This window comes from Mytilus californianus, unplaced genomic scaffold, assembly GCF_021869535.1.
Source record: "Mytilus californianus isolate M0D057914Y unplaced genomic scaffold, xbMytCali1.0.p SCAF_4, whole genome shotgun sequence".
Lineage (NCBI taxonomy): Eukaryota > Metazoa > Mollusca > Bivalvia > Mytilida > Mytilidae > Mytilus > Mytilus californianus.
Window position 1 is genome coordinate 121,136,078 of NW_026262690.1, and position 20,695 is coordinate 121,156,772.

At 31.5% G+C, this 20,695-nt stretch overlaps 1 protein-coding gene across 2 annotated transcripts in view; it reads right to left on the reverse strand.

Moving 5' to 3' along the window:
- Positions 1–663: 663 nt before the first annotated feature.
- LOC127699195 (ectonucleoside triphosphate diphosphohydrolase 5-like) overlaps positions 664–20,695 on the reverse strand; it is a 29,267-nt gene continuing 9,235 nt past the window's right edge. Inside the window, exons 5-14 of one of the 2 annotated variants that reach the window (XM_052202960.1) lie at positions 20,212–20,290; positions 19,156–19,191; positions 18,306–18,391; positions 11,381–11,460; positions 9,654–9,712; positions 9,228–9,312; positions 8,445–8,593; positions 5,156–5,212; positions 3,913–4,019; positions 664–2,156 (exon numbers count right to left, since the gene is read on the reverse strand). In XM_052202960.1, coding sequence (XP_052058920.1) covers positions 2,070–2,156; positions 3,913–4,019; positions 5,156–5,212; positions 8,445–8,593; positions 9,228–9,312; positions 9,654–9,712; positions 11,381–11,460; positions 18,306–18,391; positions 19,156–19,191; positions 20,212–20,290 — 825 coding nt within the window. In that variant the 3' untranslated portion in view covers positions 664–2,069. Of the gene's footprint in view, positions 2,157–3,912; positions 4,020–5,155; positions 5,213–7,097; positions 7,178–8,444; positions 8,594–9,227; positions 9,313–9,653; positions 9,713–11,380; positions 11,461–18,305; positions 18,392–19,155; positions 19,192–20,211; positions 20,291–20,695 lie in introns of those variants that run through there. The other variant, XM_052202961.1, reaches the window with a different exon arrangement.

Genomic DNA, 20,695 nt, shown 5'->3' on the forward strand with positions numbered 1-20,695 from the left:
CACTGTATTGATTTATGACATGCTATTTCCACGAGCATGACGAGTGTTTACCTAAGATTACCTTTTATAAAAATTTTATAAATAATTAGTGATACATTGTTCATATTCATGAAAAAGTATTTAAAATGTTTATAAAAACAATTAATCGTTATTTACACTGATGCGCTTGGATGTGTATAAAGTGGGGATTAAGACATCCGTTGGTGATCACCTACTCAATCAGTGTCTTTAATCTTGTATTTTCTTTTGAAAAGAAAGAGTGAGATGAAAGAAAATGAAGAGAAATCTGAATTTTCTAACATCTCTTGTATCCGAGAATAAACAATATTGTCAACTTTAAATGACCTAAATAACGCTAAGATCGATTGGAAAATTACTCTCTCGGATAAAAGCCATAGGAAAAAATTGTAACTGAAACAATTGAATAAGTAAAAATAATGTTATTATAATAATAATAATGAAAGACCATGACATACATCGATCTGATACCAGAATACCCATCCCCTTTCCATATTCATCCGGATTTATTTTAGCTTTACCAAGCTAAGCAAGAGTTCTGTCCCTTGGTCTGTCAAACTTCCGGTTTTCGTTTGAGTCGAACTAAGTGTATCTTGAAATATTTCTCTGGTCCGGCTGACTTCGAGATAACGAGAGTCGACTGTATTTCAGATCTATTCCCACAAAAAATCACTGAATGTTTTGGTTCAACAAAAATAGAAACATGCATTTTGATGTGTTCAAAACAATTTATAAGTTACTATTTGATGTAGGTATGAATATAAACAAATCTTTTCACATTAAATTCATATTACAACCTAAACAGTGCAATTGTGAATTGATGCCATGAAAATTGGTGACGTTATCCAATCAAAATGAACATTACATACAATGTTGCATTAGAATTACTATTTGATGTAGGTATGAATATAAACAAATCTTTTCACATTAAATTCATTTTACAACCTAAACAGTGCATGTGTTAACCAATTAATTGTCTTGCACAATGTCTGAGGTTGAACTAGGGTTAATCTTGGGTAAAGTCACTTGAAACAAGTTGTTTCCCTTGGACAGAATTGATTTCATTGCTTGAATACCTAAGTTAATATGACATTTCAATTGAACAGTCCATTTGCAAGAAAAACTGGTTTATACATGTATGGTTTTGGTTATAAATTATCATGAATTTAACCAAAAAATTAAACTTACTTATAATAATATTTTAAATTGTCATTAATTCAAAATGGATTGTGTTAAATACAAAACTTAGTTTACAAATAAAAAGCTCTATTTACATATAAACCAAAAGCTGAGCAAATATTTGGAATGTATAATATCATTTAATATACAAATGAACTGAGATGTACCCAGTGTTTATGCATAGTTTAAAGTCCTATATCAATACATTTTTATAAACAAAGAACAAGTCACTTTTTTTTGCAGGACCTTTGTTTGCTGATTAAGGTTTTATTTTCTCGTCATCAATACTAGAATAGGTTCCTTTCATGCTGACAAATAATCTGGTGAAGGTTTAGTGTTATAAATTTTTTATATAAATTGAATTGCAGTAGGATTTAAATGAAAATAGCAGTTTCCTTAATTTGGCTGGAACATGAAAAAGAGAAGAATAATTATTTTGTTAAGAAATGTGCAACATCACTTGCTTTTTACCACTTATAAATAACAAGACATGCATTTGATTCTTATATTCACAGTTTAAATAAATAAATATAGCATTTTTATAAAAAAAAATCACCATTATGAATAGTGTTCAGATTTACCTGTTGCTTTAATACAGAATGGCAAAGGCTGCAAGTGGTTACTGGTTTTCATATGATATGACACCTTGTTAAAGCACCATATGGCAAATATGTAGCCAATCATACAACGAAGACTATAACTATTAATGAGAGATCACTGATCAATTTGATATTCAGTAAAATTACTGCTTTTTATGACAGGCATTCTTCAATTGTATCGTTATCAGTTGATTCAGATGAAGTTGAAATGCAGTACTGTCTCCAGCTAAACTTTTTACATGTTCTATTATTATCCATAAACTGAGATCACTATCAGCTAATTATGCCAGAGTCTGATAAAAGTTCAAATGCAGCACCAAGACCCCAGCTAACTTCTACATGTTCTATTTTCTTTATCACCTATAAAAAATAATTTTGTAAATTACAAAAATCATTCTCTCATAACCAATAATATAACAAGAGGCTGTCAGAGTGACAGCAAACTGAATTTCCTGCAGAGGTCCAACCCTGATCAGTTGAGCAACTATGGACACTACATTTAAGCTTAAAACAGCTCTGAATTTGGATTGTGATTGAATATTTGACACAGCATCGGTTTGTGACACAAAATGAATGTGGTCAAAGAACTGAAAAATTTGAAATTGGACATTTACCTATCATGGTCCAATATCCAAAATCTAAGTACATGGTTAGAATCAGCATGTCAAAGAACCCCAAGAATTCAATTTTTGATGAAATCAAACAAAAGTTTAATTTAGGACCCTTTGGACCTCAATGTGGACCAATTTGATAAAGGAGCCTACAATCCAACATCTCTAAATACATGGTTAGATTCAACATTTCGAAGAACCCCATAAATTCAATTTTTGTTGAATCAAACAAAGTTTAATTTTGGGACCCTGATTTGGACCAACTTGAACACTGGGCCCAAAAATTTTATATTTAAATACAGGTTTAGATTTGGCATTTGAAAGAACCCTATATATATTTAATTTATGTTGAAATGAAACAGTTTAATTTTATCCATATAATTTTCTGTTCAAAGAGAAAAAACTCAAACTGAATAAATTATAAACACATAGTTCTCTAAAACTAGATATGATTTAACCACTATTTTCTTAAATTAGATATGATGTTACACAATGTATATCTATTTTCAAATTATAATCAAATATAATTAATAGTTCCAATATTTTTTCTTTCATTTGTCACAAACTAATATAGATCTGCAACTTATCTATCAATGTCAACAACTTTATCTACACAATGTTATGTAATGAAATATATCCTTTAATAAAAATAGATTATTATCTAATTAAAGGAGTTCACTTCATAAAAAAAAATTATATATATAGCATTCAGAAAATTAGTTTATACAGAATAACAAACAAACCTACCACAAAATTCTTCAAACAATTTACCAAAGAAAAGAAAAAAAAATCCAAAATGTCATTTATCATTCATACAATGTCTTTTAAAAATCTTTTAAAAAATGAGTTATTTCCCTTTGAACAGAATGGAGTAATTAATAAGAATTTCATCAGAAATTGAATTCTTGGGAAAGGGCTATAACTCAACAACAAGAAAAGCTTAAATCGTATAATTTCGTGAAAGCCTTTTCATGTTAATGAAAGGACACTGTTTGGCAGCCGCCGGCCTGCCTGCCCGCCCGCCATACATCCCCAAATCAATAACCCTTTTTTCTTTCGAAAAAACGGTTAAAGATAAGGAGATGTGGTATGATTGCCAATGATTGTAAGCAATTATAGGCAACCGTACAGCCCTTTGTGATTAGATGTTTATCAACTGTTTATATCAATTAATGGTAGATGTTTATTAAGTCTTCATTTTTTCATGTGTCTGGGTGGTAAACTTCTAATAAACATCTACCAGTAGTTGATAAACATCTAATCACACAACAGAGTAAAACAAAATTGATAACGGATAGAATTACAAGCAAGAAAGGCACCATGAAGGGAATATAAGAAAATATAAGAAAATATTGGTATCTTTACTTTTCCAGTCTGTATGGAAAATTGACCCCAGATTCCCTTTTTGGGGTCAAAACACCATATGACATTGGTTCAATCCCAGTATATCTATACAACCCTTTCACTCACCCTACCCCTAAACACCTTTATTAATGTGTACTTACAGTTACTTTTGTTTTTGACCTCAATCTGTAGCCATCGTGTAGTAATGAATACATGTATAGTAAATCTAACCCAAGAAATGGTTTCTTTGAACTTGGATTATCAAAGGCTACAATAAGAAAATTATTTACATTATATTTTCATGGCAATCAATCTATTTTCTCTTGTGTTGTGTTTTGTGTTTTTTCTTTAAGCCATATAGTGTTCTCTGTCTTTTCCTGATTATTGATTTTAGATTACCCCCTTGGTACATTCTGACCTTTCAACCTGCAAACCCTATAGACCTCAGCTCATATATCATGACTAATACAAATAAATTTTTAATAATTTAACATATGTAAACCATACACCTATCAATGTTAAAATAAATTGTAGGTTCTGAGGCAATTTGGTTCAGACACGTCAATTTATTTTTAAAATATGTTAAAATGAGAAAAAAGAAATGACTGGCCTAGCTTGCATGTATGCTTGTATACTGAGGCAGCTCAAAATTTCTCATATAGAACAGGTCTTCCCCTATTTTTAACCAAAAAACCCTTATAATATATGTTCATGATAACATTACTTCTCACTTGAAATCAAGGCTTGAGATTTTAACATGCAACTGTTTTTCACCTTACACAACATGAGTTAGAAACTGACCAATAGAGGCGTATTTTTATATGTATGTAAGTCTTGAATAAAGGCATGGACATGCCCATAATCCAGTTGGAAAGCATGATTGATTAGTTAATATTGGATTGGGTGAATTATCGAATAGTTTAGAATAAGTTACCAGCCTCAAGTGAGGTCAGGGTCTAAAGCCAATTGGAATATGTTAGGCAATTGATCAATATACGTAGTAATTTTTCAAAGGACATGTACGACAATACACCATTCCATATACTTAGTAGATAAATTCTGTAAGTTATAATGTATGTCAAACTTTAAATCATCTGGTATTGTTATGTTATTGATGTGTTTATTTTGTTCATAAAATACCACTAAATTGAATATGTCAAGGAGATATAGTATATTCAAATATTTTTGTTATGTGCAGTAGGAATTTTACTGCAAAATTTATTGTATGCAAAAATTTCACTGTTCATTTAAATGCAATTATTAGTCTGGGAAATGTGAAAAATGAACACGTCAAAGACAAAACTGCCTCTTCAAAATAGTGAAAAAAACACAAAAGTAAAAATAAGCCCATATCTTGTAATTATGTGAACAACTCCCTATACTTGTATGTTACTTAGCTTATACCTCTTTTAGCTGCCCTCAGAAAATCTTTGACAACTAATTTTCCACCTAAATCTGAATCTGCAATAGATAGAAGAAAAACATTAGAATTGCTATCAAAGGTAAATTAATGTATTCATTGGTTGTTGTTTGTTGATGTCTATCTTATTTGTTTTCTGTTGATTGTTTTGTACATAAATCAGGCCATTAGTTTTCTTGTTTGAATTGTTTTACATTTGTCATTTGGGGCTTTTAATAGCTTACTATGGAGTATGGATGTAATTTGACCTATAGTTGTCAACTTCTACGTCATTTGGGGTCTAGTGGAGAGTTGTCTCATTGGCAATCATACCATCTATACTACTAAAATAACGAGGTCAAATTTGTTAGCCAGCTTGACATAAAAATGATGAATGGTGTTATTTAAAAATTAAACCATTCCAGGCACTTTTGATTTCCACATAATTAATTAATTAATATTACCAATAATTAATAAGTATCGGGTCGAATCTGATACCGATACCAATAGTATATGTCACGTGTAGTTTCCGGTTGTAGTTACATGTTACCTTCTGTAAATTCCTCCTCTATCAGGAGAACCTGGAATTCTTCCAGTAGTTGTTTTACATCTATGTTACACTATTTATCAAGTCTGTTTTCTCCCACATCAATACCACTATTAATTTTGGTTCATTAATTAAAAAATTGAATTTAGTTTATAGTAGTTTATTGTAGTAAGAAAACCAGGACGGGATCAAACAGAAAGATTTTGAAAGCAGAGAAAACTGTGCCCCTTCCAAAAACAGCATGATTTTATCAGATGACAATACAAATACTAAAAATCGAGGCTAAAAAAAAAGGCATAGGTACTTTATTTCAGTCACAAACCTGTGATGTCACGAGTCTGTTCTTATTTTGATAGGACTGGAATAGTGCCAGTGAAAGGATCTTCAATCAAAAAATGGATAATTTATTTTGTTTAAAATGAGTTTTGGGAGGTTTGGCTATAGTTCATCTAGACTATGTTAAATATTTTATAACTCTTGTAAAGTTATAAAACTGTTAAAATAATATAAAATTTCACAATTTTGTATTTTTTTTTTTATATCACTTATGAATAATATAACTTTAACCTAACAATTATATCCGTGCATATTTATCTATAAATTTCTCCCATGCAAATAAGGATTTCTAATCTAAATTTACACTAGCTATAGGGTGAAAATTAAAACTAAATTCAATTTGTCATTTTTGCATCCTTAAATAAATGGGGAATGTGTCCATGGGACACAGATGATGCCCTCACTTGCATATAATGTTATAAAGGGATATAACTCAAGAACTGTAAAAGTGACGCTACCCAAATTTGTACTTGATCTGAGTTTTGTGGTAATAAGCATTGTGTATACCTTTCATAACATTTGGTTGAGGCAAACTAAAGTAAGAGAACGGAAACGAAAAATTCAGCAATTTTTCCATTTGTAGAGGGGCATAACTCTAGAACAGCAAAAGTGACGCCACCAAAATTCGAACTTGATCTGTGTTTTGTGGTAATTAGCATTGTGTATACCTTTCATAACATTTGGTTAAGGCAAACTAAAGTAAAAGAATGAAAACGAAAAATTCAGCAATTTTTCCATTTGTAGAGGGGCATAACTCTAGAATGGCAAAAGTGACTCCACCAAAATTCAAATTTGATCTGTGTTTTGTGGTTATAAGCATTGTGTATAAGTTTCATAACATTTGGTTACATTTTGGGACGTACGTACAGACGGACAAGGGTAAAATTTAATGCCCCCTCTGCTGCGGCTGGGGCATAATAATCAAAACATAATGGAGGGAGGGGTAGAAAATTGTGCAAATTACAACTAATCATGTTTTACTAAGTGTCCATAACATGCATTTCCCATTAATAATGATAACAAAACCCAAGCACATGCTTGAACTATTTCACACAATTACACATTATATTTCCAAAACCTTATACAATATATGTATATATTTTTAAAACTAACAATATACCTTTACCCGTTTCATCTGCAGCAGCTGTCAAAACGTAGAAATAGATAATGTTCTCTTTTTCAGAATTCAAATAATTTTGCCTTTTTTTCACTTCTAGTCAGAAATGTATTTTGTAAACCCGTCATCAACAGAATAACAATGTATAGCAACCATACCGTTTGACATTTACAGTCGATCCTGCTACAAAGGTCATCTCTATTAAGCAAAAACCTGTCATGTCAGGTCACCCTCTTCTTTTACCGCTGTAGTAATACCTAAACATTTTAAACCTCATTTCAAGGGGCACCTCTCTTATCTTTTCTCCGATCCAGAGGTTGACATTTATATACAGGTTTGACTGTATTTTAACAACGAACTCTTATATAATGGTGTTGATGATCATCTGCCTCTTAGTCCTGTAGAACTATACTGGGTTTATTATATGTATTTTGGAAACGGGGCAAGTTGTTGGAGTACTAATCTGATCATTGATGACCATTAGGCGCCACCGTGACACATGATTTAATAGCTAATTCTTAACTTTATACTATCACTCACTTTATAAACCCATTGTTATTTCGCATACTATGCATCCATTTATTTTTGAAAGTACCAATTTTCGTGGATTCTGGAAAACTTAGATATTTGAATTCATGGTTTTGTAAAAGTCTGCATACAAGTGCATAGAAAATATGTTATTCGTTGACCATTTAAATTTGGTGTTCAACTGTTTCCACAATAATCCACAAAAATTGTTATCCTACAAATAATAGTGAATACAAAGTATCCTTAACCTATTTTATACAAATATAACATTTTAAAACATGGCATTTTATTTTTTGAAAAAATATATGAAAATTTAAGAAATGATGGGAGTCTCAGGACACAATACTTTGATCTGAGACTCATTTTGTAATTTCTTTTATTACCAAATCCCAAAATAAAATTTTTCAGAATCTAATGCATTCTGGGTAATGTTTTCAAAAGTGTACACAAAAATGCTGTGATTGGTTCAAAATGTCCTAATCAATGGAAATCTAACCAATGACGTGACATTATTTTCATTTCAGGGTACAAACAATAAAATTACCCATAGTCCTTTAGATTCTGTAACAGTCAAACTTTAAAATTTGACGGATTTTCATGCAAACAATTAAATCCTAGAATTCATTAAATACATGTCTTTCTGTCATGTTAATTTTGTATTTCAAAACCACTGACAAAACAAGTAATATGTGTGTTAATTCTTCTATCTATTTATAACATCTCCCAGTAGTTGTTATAAATAAATGTGGGATTTCCCCATACATACCTATTAGTTGTGAATCTACAGCTGCATCAAAGAAATAAGAGAAAACATAGATCTCATGTTTCTGTAATTCATATACTGCCTGAATCTTTTGTCCTACAAAATCTTTCACTACACTGTAACAACTGTTAAATGAACTTTGAGATTCTCCACTGAAATATAAAATAACAAAATGGTTATTAACTGTAAAACGAACTTTGATATTCTCCACTAAAATAAAAAAGCAAAAAGGTTTCATCAACTGTTAAAAGAGAAATTCAGATTCTCAACAAAAGTAAAGATAGAAATGTTAACAACTACAAAAAGAATTCTGAGATCCCCCTTTTTGAATAGATTTGTACTTTCAGAAATTCATTATGCTACTTTTGATATTAAAGGGTTGATTTTATTTCCTTGCACTGGGTTGATACTGCTGCTGGTAGACTGCAATTCCCTCTGTGGTATCATCAGCTCAGTAGTTAGTGTTTCAGTACAGTCATGATTTATAACACCAAAAGTCTATATTTACCTGACATTATAGGGAACACCACAAAAAGTCTGAATTTATCTGACATTATAGGAAAACCACCAAATGTCTATATTTACCTGACATTATAGGGAACACCACCAAAAGTCTAAATTTACCTGACATTATAGGCCTAGGGAACACCACCAAAAATATAAATTTACCTGACATTATAGGGAACACCACCAAAAGTATATATTTACCTGATATTATAGGGAACACCACCAAAAGTCTAAATTTACCTGACATTATAGGGAACACCACCAAAAGTCTAAATTTACCTGACATTATAGGGAACACCACCAAAAGTCCAAAGAGATTCAACATTTGCTGGTAAACATACACTCTGTAATTTTTGTTGTTTTTCTGAAAGTATAACACAGACACTTAATCTAATTCTTAACAAATATCAGATGGAAGATAATGTGGTTAATCTGGCTTCTCAATGGATGTCGAAACAGTTTGATAGTTGAACTTTAAAATTTAAACTTTTGAGAGTGGATATATATCATAGTCTACATGTAGAATCTATTTCTCTAATGATTTAACAGTGAGTCCAATGTTCTTAATGGATATGGGGGGAAATTACATAAGACAAATTTATTTAATCCTGAACCTGGCATTAAAAATTAATCAATTCTATTCTCATAACACGAAAATCTTTGTAAAATGATGGTAGTTAAAAAAAGGTTGAAAACACACTGTACCTTTTTTATTTCCTCCTAACAATTTAAATCTTGTTGACATCAAACCATATCCTAGGTAACTGTAATAAACAAACATAAAATAAAGTCTTACGTTCTACACCAATGCTACACAAAGTCATTTTAAATTCTATAAATTCCATGTTCAAATGTTTTTAATCTTTAAAAGAGTATTTCTCATTGACAACTAAACAAAATAATAACAAGACTGACCCATTGGAAGTTTAAGACAACAAATATCTCTGCTGAAACTAATCAAACTACACTTACATTTTGCATGTTATAGAAAATGAATAAATTGATTGCTTATTGTATGCTCTCTCTGCATTAATTCCAGGAGCAAATATTATTTATCTTTCATGTTGTGTGAAGGATTTCAGAAAATGATGTCAAACTGCATTTTCTGATGTCAGGTCTGTTATTATAATGTATACCAATATTCTTTTGAATACAAAGAATTATAAATAAATGGAGAATGTGTCTCCACTGACACAGATGATACCCCGGCTTGTATACAACATTATAAAGGGACATAACTCAAGACGCTACCCAAATTTGTACTTGATCTGGGTTAAGGTAATAAGCATTGTGTATAGGTTTCATGTTTGGTTGGGGCAAACTTAAGTTACAGAACGGAAACTAAAAATTTTGCAATTATTCCATTTATAAAGGGGCAAAACTCAAGAACAGTTAGAGTGACGCTACCAAAATTCAACTTGATCTGTGTTTTGTGGTAAAAAGCATTGTGTATAAGTTTCATAACATTTGGTTGAGGCAACTTAAGTTAGAGAACGTAAACTAAAAATTTTGCATTTTTTTCCATTTATAAAGGGGCATAACTCGAGAATGGTTGAAGTGACCCCATCAAAATTCAAACTTGATCTTTAATTTGTGGTAATAAGCATTGTGTATAAGTTTCATAACATTTGGTTGAGGCAAACTTAAGTTAGAGAACAGAAACTAAAAATTTTGTAATTTTTCCATTTATAAAAGGCATAACTCTAGAACGGTTAGAGTGATGCTACCAAAATTCAAACTTGATCTGTATTTGGTGGTAATAAGCATTGTGTATAAGTTTCATAGCATTTGGTTGAAGCAAACTTAAGTTAGAGAACAGAAACTAAAAATTTTGCAATTTTTCCATTTATAAAGGGGCATAATTCAAGAACAGTTAGAGTGCTGCTACCAAAATTCAATCTTGATCTGTGTTTTGTGGTAATGAGCATTGTGTATAAGTTTCATAACATTTGGTTGAGGTAAACTCAAGTTAGAGAATGGAAACCAATTTTTGTACGTACAGACAGACAAGGGTAAAACTGAATGCCCCTTAAAAATATGTTTCAATTAACATTCAAGAAATTGAAGTTTGTAAATAGTCTTCAGTTTGTTTGGAAATATTTGTTTGACATTATCTCAAGAGAGACACATGCAAATTTATGTCCTTAACGCTGTCTGCATATATGTCCCTACCAAGGTCAGAGACTGTAATAGCTAAATACACAAACTAAGATAGATTTCAAATATGATAGCTCTCATTGTAACAGTCCAAAGGTAGTAATGTCACCTTACCTGACACATTAATCTGTCTTTGAGCTAACCAGTAGTTGCTCTTACTCCTAACTGATCTGATGCATGGTTAGCAGTAAAGCAGAAATTATCAATTTCAATATATTAGGATTAACCAACCAGGGATTTAAGAAGTAATTATTCATGAGCATTATATGAATTACCTGTGAGTGTACAAATTTAATTTCTTCTTAAACAATTCCATTGATTTTATGAAGTCTTTTGGCACTGTGTCCAATGTTTCCTGAAAGAAAAATACAGATTGATACTCATAATAGAATGAGTTTCATAACAGCGTAGACATGGACACATGGTAATTAAATGTTATCGTGTGTATCACTGGCTGCTGACAACAAAGACTTCACGCAATTACAGTATGTCAGGGGCATCTCAATGGGGATATACATAATTACTATCTTTACACATGTCCATTCATAAAATAAAAGTTTTTGCATGAAAGTTTATAGGAATTTGTTTTGAATACATTTATATATTCACAACAAAAAGTTTCTTTTGACAGAATAAGTATATTAATAGGTGATATCACCAAGTAATCGAGAAAAAAAATGTTATGTTTTTTATTGCACAAACGTTCTGTGGCTCCTTAAAAAAATAAGAAAACATTTATTTGTACGAGTTGATGTAGCGTAAACTACGATCAAATTTCATACTAAGATTATCTTTTTTTAGTAATAAGAACCCCGGACCTTCATAAAAAATCATTTTAGTCCTGTGGGCTGCATAATTTTTTGCACTGAACAAATTTGAATTCCCATCGAAGACTCCAACGATTAGATTTTCATGAACATTTTAATATCGTTCTAACAAAAAAATAACTTGTGAAAGTATCAAGAAGTACATGAATCCAGTCATAAAATGCTCCGCTGGGGTGCAGCTTGATACGACCGCAGAGGTCGAACCCTGAACAGTTGGGGCAAGTATGGACACAACATTTAAGCTTGATACAGCACTGAATTTGGATTGTAATTAAATATTTGACACAGCATAGGTTTTTGACACAGAATGAAAGTGGTCTAAGAACTTAAAATTTTTTTTTAAATTTTAAAGAAAAAAAAGGAAAAAAAAATCCCCCCCCCCAAAAAAAATGCTTGTTTTTTTGCCCTTTTATGGCCCCTAATTACTAAAATTTTGAGGAAATTACCCCCAAAATCAATCCTAGCCTTCCCTTTGAGGTATGGTACCTTGTAGTACAATTTCAGAGAGATCCATACACTTGAACACAAGTTATTGTCTGGAAACTAGAAAAATGCTTGTTTTTTGGCCCCTTTTTGGCCCCTTATTCCTAAACTTTTTGGGCAATTACCCCCAAACTCAATTTCAGCTTTCCCTTTGTGATATGGAACCTTGTAGTACAATTTCATAAAGATCCATACACTTACACACAAGTTATTGTCATGAAACAAGAAAAATGCTTGTTTTTTGCCCCTTTTTTGCCCCTAATTCCTAAAATTTGGAGGCAATTACCCCCAAAATCAATCCCAGCATTCCCTTTGTGATATGGAACCTTGTGGTACAATGTCAGAGAGATCCATAGACTTACACACAAGTTATTGTCATGAAACTAGAAAAATGCTTGTTTTTTGCCCCTTTTTGGCCCCTAATTCCTAAAATTTGGAGACAATTACCCCCAAAATCAATCCCAGCATTCCCTTTGAGATATGGAACCTTGTGGTACAATGTCAAAGAGATCCATACACTTACACACAAGTTATGTCTGGAAGTTACAAAAATGCTTATTTTTGGCCCCTTTTTGGCCCCTAATTCCTTAACTGTTGGTACCATAACCCCCAAAAATCAATCCCCACCTTCCTTTTGTGGTATTGAACCCTATGGTAAAATTTCATTGAGATCCATTCACTTAAACTAAAGTTAGAGTGCGAAAACTAATGTGTCTTCGGACGACGACGACGCCAACGTCATACCAATATACGACCACAAAAATTTTTTGCGGTCGTATAAAAAGTGTGGAAAACTGATTATTTGAGTGAAAAAGTCCACAAACCATCAAAAAAAAATCTTCCGAGCCAAACTAAATTTGAACTTGATCTGTAACCAGTCAAGGGTGTAACTTGAATAAGTTATTAGAGAAAAATAACATACATGTGTTATTACGGATACTTTCTCTTAATCTGTAGTAACATATGTTTGTTATCAGTTAAATGTACCATAAAATTTTTATTTTCAGTGAGCACTTGGGAGTTCTTGAAACTTGCGCAGTAACTTAATACATAACCTTGAAAACTAATTTTCCAATTCAATTAATACATTTTTGATCCACCATGGTAAATCAATGAGACAAGGCTTTTAAGTGATAACTTAGCTGTAATAACAAGGCTTAGTTATTACATGCATTTAACTTATTACATGAGACACTTGGGAATGAGTAGGAAGCTTGCGCAGAACCTCATTACATGCTCTAATCATTATTTATTACAATAAATTAAAATACATTGTGATATATGTAGGAGAAAAGGCTTTGAAGAGATGTAGAGAAGCTGTAATAACACCCTTTAGTTATTACAGGCATATTTTTTCTGTAATAACATGGTTGTGTTATGCATGATTGGCAAACTATGGGCTGTTATATCTTTCTAAAGTTTAATATACATAAAGACAATTATAATATCAATAGAACTAATACACAATTTAAAAAAAAAAGGATGTATAATGCCCCTTTGAAACATGTAACATACATATGTTATCACAGATTTTTTATCTTTTAGCCCTCAATAACAAATGTATGTTATTTTTCTCTAATAACTTATTTAAGTTAGACCCTTGACTGGTAACTTGTCATGGTAAAACTATATACCAAATATCAAATCAATATCTTTAAGCATGACAAAAAAAAGTGCGGAAAACTAATTTCTTGCATTAATTTTCTAAGTCCAAGGACCATAACTCCGCACAAAATCATCAGACCGGTACAAAATTCGATCTTGATCTATAACTAGTCATGATAAAACTATATTCCAAATATCAAATCAATATCTTCAAGCACGAAGAAAAAAAGTGTGGAAAACTGATTTGCCAGATTGCCGGATGGACAGACAGACAGACAGACGGACAGAGTGCTAACCTAAAGTCCCTTTCGACTTCGTCGGTAGGGGACTAATAACCTTTAAATTGGGTGAACTCATTTAATTATTCTAGTATAAAATGTATTGTGAACATATTTAATTCAAGGATAGATACTGAAACACATGCAAACTAAAAAAAAATAAGTACAATTCTAAATTCGCTGTGATCCGTCCATTTTATTTTTAAATCAACAGAACAGCTGCATTTAACAGGTCAAGCACATTTCCTTATACAGACATGTATTATTTAGCATACTTATACCCCCGTCAATGCATGTATTAGTGTTTGTTTACAAATAAAGCATTTTTTTTTTGGTGATTGACCAATCCACTGAATAATTTGCAATGCATTATAGAATACTTAATTTTTCACTTATTGCCAGAAAAGAATATTTCTTACTTTTTTTCTTTCGATTACTTGGTGTTATCACCTCTGAATATACTCATTCTTTCAAAAGAAACTTTTTGCTGTGAGTATATAAATACATTCAAAACAAATTCCTATAAACTTTAATGCAAAAAAAAAAAAAAAAATTATGAATGAACATGTGTAAAATAGTAATTATGTATATCCCCATTGAGAGGACTCTGACATACTGCAATTGCGTGAAGTCTTTGTTGTTGACAGTCAGTGACCGACATGATATCATTCAAATATCAGGTGTCCATGTCCACACTGTTATGAAATTCATCATATATTAATGTTAATATTTATTAGTTTTTTCAGCAAAACAATTTAAAATCATGGTCTTTAAAAGAAGTTACTATCCAAAATTTTCAGGTAAATAACCCTTCAGTGTTGATAACTTTGAATAATCACTGCTTCTAAGGGCAAAAATTGTTTTTATTATACCAAGCAAACAGTAGAAGGGTCTTTTGAACCATTTAAGTAAATATGCTGTTTTAATAGAGAAACACATGCCTTAATTGATTATAAAGCCTCAATATGAAAATAAAGAGATGTGGTATAATTGCAAATGAGACAACTATAGGCAACCGTACGACCTTAATCAATGAGAAAAACCCATACCGTATAGTCGGCTATAAAAGGCCCCGACATGAAAAATATGAAACAATTTAATTAACAGCCTGATTAATAATTAAACAATTTACAAATAACAAATACGACAGACAGGAACCAAGGACAACCACTGAACTGGAGGCTCCTGACAGGCAGACTTCTTGTCAATGTATTATGTACTGACAGCTATTATAAAAATAAGGAGATGTGGTATGATTGCCAATGAGATAACTATCCACCAAAGTTCAAATGAAGTGGCTGTAAGCAATTATAGGCAACCTTACAGCAGTGATTTTGCTAGCGCTTGTCATTTTCGTCATTAACGAAAAGGTTTTCAAAATGACAAAGCTTTCCAAATCAATTTTGTCACTTAAATATGAAAAGTGTAAAAATATTTTTGCATGAAAATACTATATTTCTGCCCTGTCTTCATGTTTTTGACAAGTTTATGACCCTCATCTAATTAACGTTTACAACAGGTGTTATAAGTTGTGATTACAGGTAATCAACTTATCGCCATCAGATGGGTCACTAATTAATAAACCTCATAAATTATTAACCATAATAATGATTTTTCCCAGTAAATTCGGTCAGTCAGCATTTCAATTTCAATATTTCTCAAATGACCACAATTTGCAGTTCGTTTATCATATTTTCGTCATTTGAACAAAATGTTTTCCCCTGCGGACAGTTCATATTTTAATTTCAATATTTCTCAAATGATCACTATTTGTAGTTCGTTTGTCGTAGTTTCGTCATATTTTATATAACACTTCATCAATAAACTGCTTCGCTGAGCACAGCTGGATATGCCTGCAGAGGTCCAACCCTGAACAGTTGGGGCAAAAATGGACACAATATTCAAGCTTGATACAGGTCTGAATTTGGATTGTAATTAAATATTTGACATATTATAGGTTTCTGAATAAATGTAGTCAAAGAACTTGAAATTGGTTATATGAATTGAATTTATATTCAATTAACGATTTCTTTCTGTTGTGCAATACACTGTGCTGTTGCGCAATACTAGTAAATCTGTTGTCAGACTATAAACAAATAAAGTTCAATAACTTCTCAATGTTATATTAGAAATTTATAAAAAAAACTAAAGGGAGGTTATCTTAATAGATATAAATCAGTCATCAAAGTTTAATGAAAACTGCTCTAAGCACTTTAAGGATATTGTCCAAAAACTTGAAAATCACCCCTTTTTTTATGAATAAAATCTTGTAACTCGGAAACATAAAATCTAAAATTTATAAAAATCAAAAGGGAGCTTACAACAATAGATATAAACAATTTACCAAAGTTTCCTAAAATATGCTGAAAGCATTTTTGAGTTATTGTCCGAAAACTGGAATATCCCCCCTTTTGTAACGAATAAAACCCCATAAATCAGAAACGTACAGTCTAAAATTTATAAAAATCAAAAGGGAGCTCATGTCGATAGCATTAAACAATTCACCAAATTATCTTGCAAATTGGTGAAATTGTTTTTGAGCTATTGTCCAAAAACTGGAAAATCCCCCCTTTTTTAATGAATAAAACTCCAAAATTCGGAAACAGTAAATCCGAAATTTATAAAAAACAAAAGGGAGCTCACTTCAATAGATATAAACAATTCACCAAAGTTTCATGCATATTGGTAAAAGTGTTTTTGAGTTAATGTCCGACATGTTGACGGAAGGACAGATGGACGGACAGACGGACAGACGGACGGTCAACAGTATACCATAATACGTCTCGTAACCGGACGAATTCAATTAAAAGAGAAAGAACTTTATTCAAAACCTTCAGAAATATTTCCACGAGTCAAGCTTCTCTTATTATGTACTGCGCATGCGTGAAATTATTCTTATTACTTAGACTTTAAAACGTAAAATACGTAATCATTTAGTATCAAAATAAACGAAGGACAAATATATTTCTTACTAAGCAACTTGATTTAGAAATATGATCATTTCTGCCTTTTGCTAAAAACGAACCAATTCGTAGATGAATCCGGATTCATTCTGAATTTATTATCCTCCTGTCACTTCCCATTTTCATTCCGTTTAAAAATCGGAAGTAAACGTGATCTATTCTTGATTAATTTACAATATACAGTCATTAGAATCGTTCCAACAAGGATGTGTACAAATCCTTGGTTCCAAGTTTATAGAAATGAATTCCAAATATCGATTTAACCGTTTTTACAAGGATAATGATTATGCAGTGAAATAGTCGTTGTATACAGGTTCATTTATGCTGTGATTCCTGGTTTAAAAAAAAATGAACCCAATCAGGAATGTCCCCTGCAAATAACTGAATTGAAATTGTAAACTAGAAATACGGATCCTTATTAGATCTTTTGTTTTTATAATCTTCATATTTAAGCACCACATCTGTCAAATTATGCAATAACTGCCTGAGCAGGCCTAAGTTCTTCAAAGATGTATAGCTAGTAATACATATCTTTGGTCCACTGCTTTTACCCCAAAAAAGGTTGACTTTCATCTCACGCAAAAGTGACTAAAGCCCTCAAAATCCTAGCTGAAACCCTGCTTACAGCCTTCAACAATGAGAAAAACCCATACCGTACAGTTGGCTATAAAAGGCTATATACACATCTTTCAGCCTTCCGTTATTCTAGGATTGTCCTGCTGACTTTTCATTGGTGTTTGTTAATCAAAAGAATTGTTTCTTTTCTCACTTGAGCTGTTAGATGTACAACAAATGGAAACTCTTTTTGAAAAATGTTGATGGCACTTGATGATTTTCTAAACCTGACTGTTGAAACTTATTTTCAAATGTAAAAATATTAACAAACAAATCTTATGTCTTTTTCCTAAAATATATCTTTTTGTCTTGATAGGTTGTAGTCTCATTCATGTATACCTCATCTTCCCTATCTTTATCATCTTCCAAGAATTGTTACGAGAATATCTTTAAAAAAAATGACTCTGCAACTCTTTAGAGAAGTACTACCTGCTGATTAGGTATAAATGTTATCTGTGAAGATCCACCTCCCAAGTCTAAAGCTGCCACATTATTCCTCCCTGATAGAAAATCTCCTTAAAAAAGAATTAGGTATACATGTATTAATGGCACATTCAGGAAAAATCCTAGAAAGGAACGAAAAAACTGAAAAGGGTTTTATCGACCTCTATGTTGTTGAAGGTCTTATAAAAATAAGGAGATGCGGTATGATTGCCAATGTGACAACTATCCTACAAAGTTCAAATGAAGTGGATGTAAGCAATTAAAGGCAACCTTACGGACTTCAACAATGAGAAAAACCCATACCGTATGGTCGGCTATAAAAGGCCCCGACATGAAAAATATGAAAAAATTCAATTGAGAAAACTAATGGCCTAATTTATAACAAAACAATTTACAAAAAACAAATAGACTAAATTAGTGGTATAACCAAAATTTACCCTTATACCAGTTATGCCACCTTCGGAAGCATATTATTTGATGAGTTTTTTTGATAATTCATAGTGTTAAATTATGCCAATAATAAATATTAAGGAAAAAAGCGTGTTTTAATGCTGATATTTGTGGTTTTCCTGAGGTATACAGTCTGTCAATCTTGATGATGTTCTGTAGTTTTTGCTTGTAGTTGTGATAATTCTAGTCTTTTGGGTTATATATTTTTTTAATACTTAGACCTTAAGGCACCTGTTTGGATAAAGAACAGCAATAAAAGCACGGTTCTTTCTGATATATTGTATATTTTCTTGTATTTCATGAGATTTTTTTCCCATATTTATCCATTTTATTTCCCTATGTAAGACCTAGATCACAATTTACATTCTTGGAATACCTATCTTACCTGTCATAAAACTAATTGTCAACCAGCTAAACATTCCTGCAACAAAACAAAACAAATTCATTACTTTCTTTTAAAATCTAAAAATTATTATACCATCATGACCATTACTTCTAATGAGTGTGGTTGGGTTACATATAGTCATCAATATTTCTTGTTATAAAGGTAACTGCAACTTAATTACTGCCACTGGGTGGATACCTCTGCTAGTGGATTGTTAGTTCTAAAGGGTATCATCAACCCAGTAGCCAGTACTTCGATACTGGCATGAAAATATGGATATTGTATTATTATAATATGCTGTTGCAAAATTTTGGAAATTATTTTAAATTAAGGAATATATCTCCTTCATGCCTACATGTAGCTCTGATTCCTTGCCCAGCTATGACTATACTTTTGGTCCTTTTTTGGTTTATAAGCTCTTCATTTTTAAAATAAGTTAGAGATTTTCAAATATTTTGGCCTCCAGCATCACTGAAGAGACATTTATTGTCAAATGTGCATCTGGTGCAGAAAAATTGGTACCGTTAATGTTATTACAATGAAATAGGTTCCTACTTCCAACTTTAAGTCATAAACAAAAATGCTTATTTTCATTGTGTATTAATTGATACCTTCTCATTCCTTTATATTTCTGTGTACAATCCAACAAACCTGTATTTGGTATGTAATACTTTAATTTTTGAGACAATAATGTTAAATTTGTTTTGCTAATGATGCTAAATAAGTTGTGTCTATGATGCTTAATTTGTTGGCAGTGATCCTAAATTTTGTGGTGTCAATAATGCTAAATTTGGTGCATAAAATATGCTAAAATATGCTGTGATGATTATGAAGATGAATAGCTGTTCGATGTCCAGTGGCAAATTAAATGCATATTCAGGATGAGAACATGTTAATGAAATGTAAATATTAACTCAGCTTTGTATGAGACCACTGAGGTGTTTAAAAATTTGCCGTGTCAAAAACTGTTATATTAAATTTGTTGTGTAAGTGTGCAAAAATGTGTTGTGTTGTTGATGCTGAAATAACATATTATTAATATAGGTGTATCATTACCTTCATCTGCCCCTTCCATTATATCAACATCTTCTTCTTCATCCAATAAGAAAGGGTATTCTTTTATCAAATTTCGTACCTACAAGTATATATTTCATTAATATTATCATATATAATAGAGAGGTTGGGTTATCTATTGTTTAACAGACATGTCATGATAGATTTTTTTTTGAAATACCAGTCAAGAAAAGTTGAATTTTTGCAAAAGGTCATCTTCGCTAGCCTAGGGTTACGATCCAGTCCTCTCCTCTCAACCCTTGGCAGATTAAGATAGAATTTCAGATCCACGAAGTAATGAATTCTATTGGTCGCAGTTGTAACTGGCTGCATCCAATCAAAACACACCTTTAAAATTATCATGTGTAAATGAAGAAAATGAAAATAAACAATTACCACGTGCTGATTATGCAACAAGTCTTTACCCCAAAAAACATAGGACGATATTAGTGACAATTTTAAAGTTACAAGAAGGTAAAAATGGCTG